The 12,160-nt window shown below is 38.0% G+C and overlaps 1 protein-coding gene across 2 annotated transcripts in view; it reads left to right on the forward strand.

Moving 5' to 3' along the window:
* PDLIM1 (PDZ and LIM domain 1) overlaps window positions 1-9,947 on the forward strand; it is a 29,207-nt gene extending 19,260 nt beyond the window's left edge. The window contains exons 5-8 of one of the 2 annotated variants that reach the window (XM_053450303.1): window positions 4,490-4,635; window positions 7,678-7,734; window positions 8,417-8,528; window positions 9,483-9,947. In XM_053450303.1, the coding sequence (XP_053306278.1) occupies window positions 4,490-4,635; window positions 7,678-7,734; window positions 8,417-8,528; window positions 9,483-9,669 (502 nt within the window). In that variant the 3' untranslated portion in view covers window positions 9,670-9,947. The remainder of the gene's footprint in view (window positions 1-4,489; window positions 4,636-7,677; window positions 7,735-8,416; window positions 8,529-9,482) is intronic. The other variant, XM_053450302.1, reaches the window with a different exon arrangement.
* The last annotated feature ends 2,213 nt before the right edge of the window (window positions 9,948-12,160 follow it).

Below are 12,160 nucleotides of genomic sequence, written 5' to 3' on the forward strand. Positions count from 1 at the left end.
GTGATATTCAGGTTACTGTATGATATACCATATGATCCATAGCCCACATCAGCAGCAATGCCACGGCCTGCTGGTTTCATCAGCTTCATGTAAAAAGTGTTTGTTCAGCTGGATCCATTAACAATAGGAGCAATAGGAAACCCAGCTTTGAGTCCATACTATATATGTGTCCATATGAACAGGGAGGTTGACACATTTGGTACAGTCTTTCAGTGGCAGTGACGAAATGATCATTTGTTGCCGTTCTTGATGGTATTGATAACATATTTTCTCTCCTAATATCTGTTCTACAGATGACGTTCCAGTGGGAAACTAACAGTGTATTTTTTTTATTTGCCAGCGACCTGTCAAATTTCAACGTGCTTTCAGTATGACTTACCAGCCTCTAAAATCACCATCAGGCTCCATCAGGTGCTCATTCATTCCCATGATCAGGTCTTTGTTAGTAGTGATCATTCATTTAGGGAGAGTATAATTGTCTACTCCTTAAAGGAATGTTCAGCTGCACATGTCTTATAGATATCTTTGGTGCACTATAATGACCAATGTACTGATACATTCTGCTATCTAAATTGATAGGTGTACATCAGATAATAACTTGGTTTATGTTATATATAAGACTTATTCACAAGAATAGTCCAGGGTAGATAGTTCTCATCATGGATGGCTTAATAGGGCCAACATGTTCTTTCTTACAAGTTGCTCAGATCATAGGAACAGTGTTTTAGGTCGAACTTCCTCTGAGTGTTCTTTATGGAACTCTTGATGACAAGTTTACCTTAATAAAAATGCAAAACACTTACCTTAAGAATATTAAAAAAATAAGAACTGTATTCAAAGAGCTCTTATTAACAAATACTGTAGATTTTAACCAAAAAAGCAGAAAGGGCTACAGTAAATTGTTCTTCCATTTGCTATACCTATCCCATGTTAATATTTTAGGGAGAGGGTCTTACTCCCCTTTCCAGATGCAAAGTAATTAGCTTACACTTTGTAGATGTCGTACTTGAATTAAATCTAGATATCTGCAGTTAAAAAAGTTCACTTTTTGTGAAGTTAGGAAAATATGAAAATAATGTGAAAAGTGTGTCTAATCATCATTAATATTTCCATTTCCCTCCCTTCTGTTGCCGAAACCATTTTACCTTTAATCTCATGCTGCTCCATAGCCCTTTGTCTCCTTCCGCTATGTCTGTAGCGCCCCTCGCTTCTGTCTATAACCCTCTCCAGTCACGTACCTCTTCCTCATCATCTTTGCAAAGGAGGCACAGTACCTCCTCTATCCCAACTCAAGTACGTGTCGTTCCTGGACAGTTAAAACAAGCCGCACAGATCTGTCCCAACAGCCCTGTGGAGGTGGACATACCTGGACTCAAAGTCACGCACGTCCAATTTAACTCCCCCTTACAGCTCTATTCCCAGGAAAACATTATGGATACTTTACAAGGGCAGATCTCTTCCATTAACCCATCCTATACAAGGTAACCTTGCCTATGCATGCACATACGGGGCACGGTGCATGTAGATTGCTGGCACCATGGCGTAGCGTCTCACCATAATTTCCTTCTCCGTTTTCTTTCTAATTTTTAAAAGCAAGAAATTGTATGGCTTTTTTAATCTGTACTCACTGTAGATTTATATTGCATCCCACAGTGAATGCACTAACATACAATATTATGAACATGTGTAACGTGACCATTCTGTTTTAATACAAGATACGGCACTAATGTTTGAAAAAGAGATTAGACTGTTTATGTACATTAAGGTGCGACACCTGTTTATAACATTTTTGGCTACAGGTTACCACATGGTAAACGTAGACAACAACGGAAATGTTCTTTTTTTATTTGGTTTTCCAAGTTGCTTAGTCACAAAGACTATTGGTATATAACACAGATATGTCTGATTAAACAAGCACACAGTTTGGAGGACATCGTTTAAACACTGCTATCGGGTAGAAATCTGCATAAACCCTCTTATTGCAGAAAATGTTAATGTATGCAGTTTCCTTATGTATGTCATATACTGTCATACATTGCAACAGTGTTAAAAGAACGATGATCGTCTTGTTAATGGAAGGTATGAATGTAAAAACCCATATATTATCTACTATTAATTAACATCAGTTCTTAGTGTCCTCTTGCAGAAGGTGCATAATGTTTTCTGTTCTTGCCTGCAAGAGAGGGCCTCCGGAAGAGACTTTTCTAATATATCAGTTAGTGATGTAACCAGGCTGAGTGAGGTCACAGGAGAAAAAAATTAATGAATTTAGTGTTTTGTAGTAAAGCAGAGGTGGGTACAAAGCTAAATCCAGCACATTTTTAGAGCATATTGTCATATTATGTATATTTTATTTATATTTATATATATATATATAATATATATATACTGTGTGTAATTTATGTATATCCATTAGTGTTCCTTTGTGATCAGATTATGAAGCATCTATGAAAAAGTTGTGCAGTAATTGGCTAAACTTCGCTGGTCGGTTGCTAAAGGGAAGGTTAGATAGGGGTTCATCCAGTAGGGTCTGTCCACAGGTGGGATACTTTGAAAGGGTATCCGATACCGAAAGGTCATGCAGAGTTTTGTTGTTATGTTGGTACCGAGGTCTAAGTCGATATTCAATACTATTGGCAGAATCAAAGAAAAAACTTTAAATTCATGATGTGGAGATCATTAAGGAAACATCATTCTTTGTTTAATACAAACAAATAAAAAAGTGAATATTTGATATTTTTACTGAAAGAGGAATGTATTCACAGAGCCCCGAGTTGAACGCTCCAACTCTTTGATATCATTATGCATTATGGAAGCCTGGCCCTATGCATAGTTACTGTGGGAGATTTCCTAAAGGCAACTTATATACATAACTCTGCATTATGCAGGGTCCACTTTGTGATCCGTAAAAGAGTAAGGTATAAAGATCAGTGGACTGAAACGTTATCCTGTCCTTCAAACTCGCAGTTAAGTGAACTCACCCCACAGTCTTTATGCAATACAATAAGGAGTTGAAAGATCATGTATGTACGTGTTGTGAATGTATTGCACCCTGCAATAATGTTACGTACCGATACGTGATTGCTGGTTTGCTTACATTGAAGTGTTATCAATTGTAGTCTTCTCATGTTGTCAGAATGCTTAGGAAATATACTTAGGCTGGCAAACGTATGCATAAAAGTGTGCGGTATATGCTTTCATGTGTGTGCCCTGTTTGTATTGCAATGCCATGGTGAGTATTATCTTCCTTACTGTCTCAATTTTCTGCTCTGCATTACTGCTGTGAAGCGCGAGTCTGTAGATATTTTCCATGATTGATTCAGTATAAATATAAATTAACAAAATAACCAGAGGGTACAAAATCCTAAGTGACTTCACTGTACTGACATTATACACATTATGTATGATAGCCCATAACAAACTACTGGCTGTCCGGTGAATCAAATAAATCCTCACTTATACATGTAAATATTTCATGGGCTCCTGCAAAGTAATGGTCACCTAAGTAACAACGGAGGGTCATCACCGAGGTTTCACCCAGATAACCAGTAAACAGGAAAACAGATGCGGGGAGGCCAGCAGGAAAACACGGATAACTCATGGAAAAATCTACAACTCCTTTCCATCACCATATTTTGATGGCGGATGTCAATTTCCATTGCTGCATTTCGGAAAGGACCATTGGCAAAATATAAATATATACTAAACTGAATGACATAATTGGTCTGTTCGCACCATACAACTGATAAGTCAAATGCTTTTTGAGGTTTTTTTCCCAATAAAAAAGCTTAAAAAGCTTAATGGAAAATCCTTAAATATGCTATAGCCATTGATCTTAAAGCTGTTATAAATTGGGCCTAAAATAAGGTCTGAATCGTGTATATGCTGGCCCGCCTAGATCTCCTGAAGTTGCAGCAATGAGAAAAAAGCATTCCTGTCATTTTTTGTTTTTCTTGGTGCGTTCAATGCTCAAACCTAGTAAAAGTTTGAATATAGTTATTAAAGTCATACTTTTGGCTGAAAAGATAGAGCAAAACCCTTAGGTGATGAGAAATGCTTTCACCGTGACACCTTGTTGTCTCGTTCATAGGACATATTACCATGTGAACAGTTCTAGAACTAATTAAATTAACAATAGAAACTGACCACTTTTATTTAAATGTTTTGTGTGTTTATTTGGGCAAAAAAGCTTTATTTGGGCAATAAACTGTATTAACAGTCTGGCAGTTCTCTGAGAAATTGTGACATTATTTTTTTTTCCAGCAAAGAAACTAATAAAATATTATTATAACTAATTATATCGAACTTGTTGAAGAGAGTCTCACATGGTCTGGATAGGTTGTAATGTGTGTTTTCTTTCATATAAATACATTGTGTATCATGCATGGTTTCATGGAGTCAAAATTGAACTCCATGTGCCTGGTGTTATGTTCCAAATCTGGCCTCATGTCTGGACAGCTGATCCTCATTTACCTTTTGTTCTGTACAGTGTGGAGCGACCACAGCCAACGAATACTCGAGTCATTGACTCAGAAGTCTACAAGATGCTTCAGGAAAACCAGGAATCGGATGAGCCGCCAAGACAGTCAACTTCTTTCCTAGTGTTGCAGGAGATTTTGGAGACAGAAGAGAAAGGCAAGTAACGAGTATACCATGGGTGTGATATGTAAATCCTTGTTGTGTATATCAGGGATTCAGGTCAAAATGACAGCTTAGATAAAAAAAGTCACCAGAATCAGGAATCTGCACACTCCCCACAGGAACTCAGGTGCTTAGCTGTGCCAGGAAGGGCCAGCTCCCCAGTAAATCAAAATAGAAAAAGGCTCCAGGCACTCAAGGGTTCCACTCAGGCAGGTTTATTGAAGGAGAAGGACAACAACGTTTTGTCTTGATAAAGACCTCATCGTAAGGTCGAAATGTTGTTGTTCGTCTCTTTCAATAAATCTGCCTGATGGAACCCTTGAGTAAGGGAAAAGAAAAAATGTCGGTGCGCTAAGCTAGTCACAGGCTCAAATAATACAAATGTATAATACGAGGCCTACCAAACAGGTGTAAGCATGCAGCAAGAAACAGTGTATTGGCTGTACAATGTATACAAGAAACAAAAACTGTCTGTGCTTCTCACCCTAATAAAGTTGGCAACAAATATATAAACATAATATAAATGAGAGGTTTTGGTTATATGAATCGGCCAAAGCATAATTAAGCTCACCCGCCACGTCAAGGCACACTCTCAATAGGGTGAGAACCTACTCTCACCTCCTACATAGTGGACACACAAAGCAGTTTATACTGCTACCTTTTTTTGGAACCCTTGAGTGCCTGGAGCCTTTTTCTATTTTGATTTAGCTTGGATAAAAAAGACTTGGACAACTATGAATGTATCTTTGTGCCATCCAGCTGAACCATTTTTTACTAAATACTTTTGTGCTGCAAATCTATATTAAAAACTGCCCCCCCGTAAACATACTTTTGTTGTCGTTCTTAGATGTTGACTTAATTAGCTCCTAATGGTGGATTTATGCCCTCATGGGTTAATTTTCTTTTATATATAATTTTTTAATGTATATTGGGTAGTAGATAGTGTGGTGGGGGTTAGTTAGTGGGGAATTAGATAGGGTTAGGTAGGGGGTTTCAAAAAATAGAATAAGAAATAGAAATTTTAACATATTTCAATTGAATTTCATAAAAAATGTCTTACATATAGGAAAGAAAGCGGGTTTAGAAAAAAATCTACTTGTATGAAATAAAAAAAAAATATATACCGGTATATATTTGTGTGGGTATGCTAAATAACAGAGGGAAATTACAGTTAAGGAAAAACATAGCAAAAACGGGAACATTTCTCTGGCCCAATAGTGTAAAAAAACTTCTGGTCCGTATGGGGTTGATAATGACACGTCTAGGTATTTCCCAGGCACTCTGTATTACGTGTACAATATCCCTAATTATATTTGCACAATGGCATGGTGACTGTAACTTTGTTGGATTGTTGCTACACTATGTTGCAATCATGAATAGATATTTAAACAACAAAACAGTTTTCCTTGAATGTAATTAAGGCTGGGAAAGTGGCAGATATAAACATCCTTTTCTAATTATAATTATTGGGGAATTTATGTTCATTCCAGTTTGAGACAGGAATGCATACAGACATTTGATAAAACACACATGGTGAGCTTAGTTGGCTTCTAGGAGTTTCCCAAATGCTCTGAAACTCAGGCCAAAGGTGAAATAATAAGTATCAGCAGATATATGTTCCAATTAATATATGCGCGCAAAAAATAAAATATGTTCTTTTGGTTGGTGAGGGGTTCAGACTTTAGACGCTCATTAGATAAGCCATTGTCCAAGATGAATTCAGAAACCAAAATACACATTTCTTGAACAATTTTGCTTATTCTCTGAGTTCCAGCTTCTTAAAAGGGAAACTCCAGTTATCATCCACACTATAATGCCTAATAGCGGTGTGGTTGATTTTAAATTGTGGTGGGGTTCTTTTTGCAAATACATGGGGGGATGGGGGGTCAGCAGAATCACCCCCATATGCATTTGCCCATCCCCCTCCTCTCACGTATTTTGTTTGCAAGAAATGAGTTCTGTGGATAACATCTCCCTGCACATGATATACAGCACTTACCTCCAGTCAGCTCCAGTACTGGCTCATTCAATATGGCATGCAAGTGTCTGTTCAGACCACCAAGTACTCCAATTGTTATTAATAGAAGCACTTTACTGCCACTGATTGGGTGATTGAAACAACCAATCAGTGGCAAGAAATATCAGACCAGGGGGAGATGTGCAGCTGCAGCATCAGGGCTACAACTTCTTAGACAAAATACATTAGTACCAAGAGTATATTAATGTGAAAGATTCTGTAATGGGAGTGACAGAGACATTACTGTCCCTAAAAGCAAAATGTAATGTAAAGGCATCCCATTCTGTGTCAGTGTTTGGTGTCCGGCTTAGCTTTACTACTATAAATCGTGTTTTTTCTCTAGGGACATGGACATTCAAGGATGTCAATTTAAATGGCTCAGTAAAATAACATAATAAAACATATTAGGTCAACAACATGCCCGGTGCAAAGGGGCAAACCTAGTCTAGAGTTCTAAATACGGTAATCACTCTCCAAGCAAACAAGCATGGGAAAAGCTTGGGTAGTGACCCAGGATTTTAAATGCAGTTCAGGGAAAATTGTCCTACTGCCAGCCCTCCCCTGGGTGTGTTACTGGGAGCCAAGTAAGCACAAGTGCAGCTTTGAAACCCCTTTTTGAAGATCTATGGATGTCTGTGCTTTCTAAGCCCTTAATAATTCCCTCTTCCAGGGAGGCGGCTTCACGTACAGACCGGGCTATCTGCATGTCAGGTCTAGCCCCAGACAGGCTTCAATGAGTAAAGTGTGGGAGAGAAGTGGCCCGGGAGAGGACATGGGCAAACACTGCTCCCCTGCCAAAAGAAACCCATTCCTCTTTATTTCCCCCATGTACTAAACTAAATAATACACAAATCTGTAAACAGTGCAATATATATGCATTGTATCATACATACAATTTCAATTTTTGTAAAACCTAAATATCTAATGATTTTATACATTTTTGTTTCATAAACAGTTTTTGGTTTTAAGTAACAGTATAATTAAAAAGATACACATTTTGGTTTTGTTCCTGTGACCAGATTTTGAGGGAACAGATGTGTTTTCAGATACTGCAAAGGGTCACTTTATAGATCCAGGTAAGACGTGTTACATAGTCCGTGGCTTGAGCACAATGTCATGGACGCTGCATCCGCTCATCACAGCTGTCACTGCGTGCTCTCGTCTTGCTGTTAATTGCATGTTCTCCCATTAAAATGGGCAGGTCTCCTAGTCCGCTGGTTGCCAAAGCAGTCCTCAAGGCATCATCTGGAATACTTTGGAATGTGGCAGTTATTAAATTCTGCACGGGTGATATGCCCTGAGGATTGGGTGATAACCATTCCTTTAGTTTACATTATCAACTGACAGGAATACAAAGGCTGCCTTTATCCTTTAAACATGTGTTCATCAAATTTAAATTAATACAGGATTAACTCTGGAGAAAAATTATGTATTGAATGAATCTGTACTTGAAGAATAACAAAGAATCTCCAAATGAAATGCTGATAGTTTTAATATAATAATTATAATGTCAACAATGCCAAAACATGACAGTCTATTTATTTGACTTTGTAAGAGACCTAGTTAGTATATCGCTGAGCATGAGTAATGGGCACACCTGTGAAAAAGCAGCAATATCTTTAAAACACGCACGCTTTAAGCTGAGACAGGATGCATTGCAAGACAATTGTTCTACATTCGGGTGTCTCTTGATTCCAGGAACACCAAACTATCACTGTTTCTTTTCTAAGTTTTGGTTTATGCTACTAACTCTTTCAGGTGAAAAACCATCCGGGTTCCGGAGTGTCAGAGCTCCCACCAGTAAAGTGGCTGCCTCCGTGGGTAGTGGACAGAAGCTACCAATCTGTGATCAATGCGGATCTGGCATTGTGTAAGTAACAACCTCTACAAACAAACAAACACATATGGAAACGATGGTGAAAATATCAATCTTATTATGTCATTAAAGCATCTTGATGTAAAAAAATACATTTTTCCCCAATCATCAACTTTGTGGGCCGTGGAAGTTTTATTCCACAAGAACCTATCTCCGTTTGTACACTTTTTTAATCCCGATTGAAACTGGGAGGCTCCATAAAGTTAGGATTCCCTACGTTTTCTTTCTTTGCTGTGTTTATTGGAAGTTTCACATGTTCGCTTTGACAATGTGAGCCCTCTGGAAGTAAGGCGGGCAAGCAGGACACATCCCGCTCTGTCCTGAGCTCCTTTTCAATGTGAAATAGCAGCCACGCTGAGCTTGTTACATCTTTTCATTGTTTGTTGTTACGGTTGCAACTTCAAGCTTTGGAAGTCCGTAAGATTTCACTATAATAAGCTTGAACACGGAGAGAACTAATACAGAACCATTTTCTTTCATTTATATCTTGAATTGGGCTTTGTGTAGGAAGCACTATTTGTCTATTTACTGAAGATGCTGTTGTGTAGCTAAGCTTGATGCAGTTGTGCCCCCAATTTACTTGACAGACACCCTAACTCGCTATCATACTGCTTCATTCTTAATCACCCAGACAGACAGTGTTTTGACTTTGCATTATCATGTGGGGGATGTTGCTAAACATAAAACGGGTTTCCTTTTCACTGTAGTTACATTTGTTTTTTAATTATAAGTGTTTTGTTTTTATATTTCTTTAAATATTGTGTTTTATAGGGTTTCAAACAAAAGCCCTATTTCTCCTGGGTACCGTAAATAAGAAATAGGGAAACTAGAAGGGAAATTGCTACGGGCCTGTAAAAACGCACATTCCTATAGAATTTCACTGTGTATGCGATGTGTTAGACTTTTCTTGAATACTTTAAACATTGAAGGTTTTCTTATTTCTTTTAGGGGAGCATTTGTGAAGATTCGCGACAAGCCCCGTCACCCTGAATGCTACGTGTGTACCGACTGCGGGATGAATCTCAAGCAGAAGGGCCACTTTTTTGTGGAAGACATAATGTATTGTGAAAAGCATGCCCGAGAGCGAGTGACTCCACCCGAGGGATATGAGGTGGTAACAGTCTTCCCAAAATAAACCATTTCTTTATATCTTCCACACTGATGTATCCCAAAAAATGACATTTTTGTACCCATTTTTATGCTGAGCAAGTCTTCTGTTTACCCAAAACATGATTTAACTTCTGTTCTCAGCCAACGCTTTTTAGGAAAATTATCTGTGGAATTTTTCTTTAAGATCACTTAAAATCAACATCTATGATGTTTTTCATCTTTGCATTTGTTGATATTCAATACAGAAAAGAACATTTATTATACAAAATTCAATGGCGTCTTCATACAATAAAAAAAAATTCTCTCCATGTAAAAATAAAAAAAGTTTCATGGAAATCAAACAGTGTAGTTAAACAACATTTAGAGAGCTACACTGATTACTCGTGTTACAGGGGCTAATACTGTGTGAGAGGTAAAGAAGTTTATAACGTGGTGTCCTGCCCACAACAAAATCAAGAATATGTGTTATAATATTGAGTCGGAATACAGCTACCTAATTTCCACATTCATAATGTGAAAATCACAATACTCATTTACAGTCAGGTTTGTAGGGCAAGCAAAGTCCCATTTACTAAGTTAATGTCATGCAAAACAATTTATTTCTCACTGTTGAGATCAATTGATTTATTAAACTGTACCTGAAAACGTGAGCTAGAACACTGTTTCAACTAGCAAATTTCACCTTTCCACATCAACAAGAGAGCTCTTGGGGTGAAAAAAAAAAAGCCCTTTCCCAATCCCATGGGCTGTGGAGGGATTGCTTATCCGTATTATTAACTAGGCAGGGTTTGCCCAACATAGTTGCCCAAGCCTGTGTATGGCAGAGCAATTCGTTAAATACACCTCTTTTCATAGTCTTGACAAAAGCCCCCAATCTCTGTGATGTAGGACATTGGGTGTTTACAGTAACTCTACAAGGGCAGAGACGGTTCAAAATGTATCCCTTTAAACTTATTCTCCACCATTACATTATAACAACCCCTATATCCCCCAAATATAGTTTGGTAGCTGGGGCAGGGGAAACATTCTAGGTCTGTGAGAAGACATTGAAAATGCTTGTCCACCAAAAAAAAAAAAAAAAATTAACTTTGGCATCCAGGAAAGATGGCATTATAATAAAATGAGGGGTTAACAAAGTGTAGGTCCAAAAGGTGCCAGACAAATGGGGAAAAATGACCTGCTGGCTTTTATCCATGTGACCTTTCTACTTATTTACAACTGTCAAGTAAGTTCTCACTTTAACTATTGTATTTACATACTATGCTGGTTGTTTTGTAAAGGTGCAATGTGCACCTTGTTGGTCTGTTTATTACTTAACAAAAACAAAGCCCATGGTTTCAATGAGTTATGCCCTTCATAACTGCATATTCACTGATGCTTCTTGTGGAATTTTGGCAAGAATGTAAATACTTGTTTTAAATGCAGATTTTAGAAAGCCCATCAAAAAGGCTGAAGTTGGAATACACTTGTCTTAATGCCTTCACACCATCATAATGATGCATAATTCTGTTACATACATCAGGTGGTGCAGGCATCGACCCAGAGACATCATGCTTTTATTTGAGAAAATGAATGCTTAGTGTATCCAAGATGGAAAGTTACCATTTGTCCAACATCTGGTAGAATGTGTTAATAAAGCCAGGATCTTTCTACACGTAACCACCGGCAAAAACAATTGGTTGAGGAAGGGGACTCTGTGCCATTTGGTTATTGTATTCTTCAGCAAGTGCATTGATGCGTGTACAAGGGGACACATTTTATTAATTGGCTAGTGCAAGCTGAAACTCTGCCCAGTTATTTCAGACATCTTGGATTTGGGACATCACATTAAATTTTTAGGTTCATGTTTTCTTTAAGACACTGAATATAAGGGTGCAGGGTGTGCAAATCAGAGTGGACCTATTTGTACTTTTACCTACTACAGGTCTCTACAAACTCTGGTCTACTCTGTGCTTTCCACTGCTTGATTTCACCATTTACCAACAAGGGCCATCTCCAGCAAGCTTCAGCTCCACAAATAGCTTCGCTGGCCCTATATATAATGCACAGAGTGAGATTCCTGCAAGGTACCCTCAAACACTGAATTATGCACCAGAGGTCGGTAAAGGTAGGAATGGTAGCCTTGAGTCTTATCTATGAGGTTTAGTTTCCTTTGATGTTTGGGAAAACACTTCTCTCAGATTCCTAACAGGAGATGGAATCCATAAACTGAAAGAGCTTAATCTGAACCTTAAACATGTAAAAAACAGATTTCAAAATGCGACAGTTCTATCTTATAGCAAGAGCATAATATACCGATTCACTTACCCACTTAACTGCAACCAGCTCTTAAGATTTAAATAAATTCCTTATCAGCCGGCTTCTTGTCTGACTTGGAGCGACTAACTTTAATCTTTTCTATATGAGAAAAGAAAGTTTGGTGGTAGACAGGCCAAAAATTACTCTTTGCATCTGCATATTTAAATTCCTAGATCATGTATATTTTACAGCACCCTCTCCATAAGAAGCACATTACC

The sequence above is a fragment of the Spea bombifrons genome, chromosome 11 (genome assembly GCF_027358695.1).
Source record: "Spea bombifrons isolate aSpeBom1 chromosome 11, aSpeBom1.2.pri, whole genome shotgun sequence".
Classification (NCBI taxonomy): Eukaryota; Metazoa; Chordata; class Amphibia; order Anura; family Pelobatidae; genus Spea; species Spea bombifrons.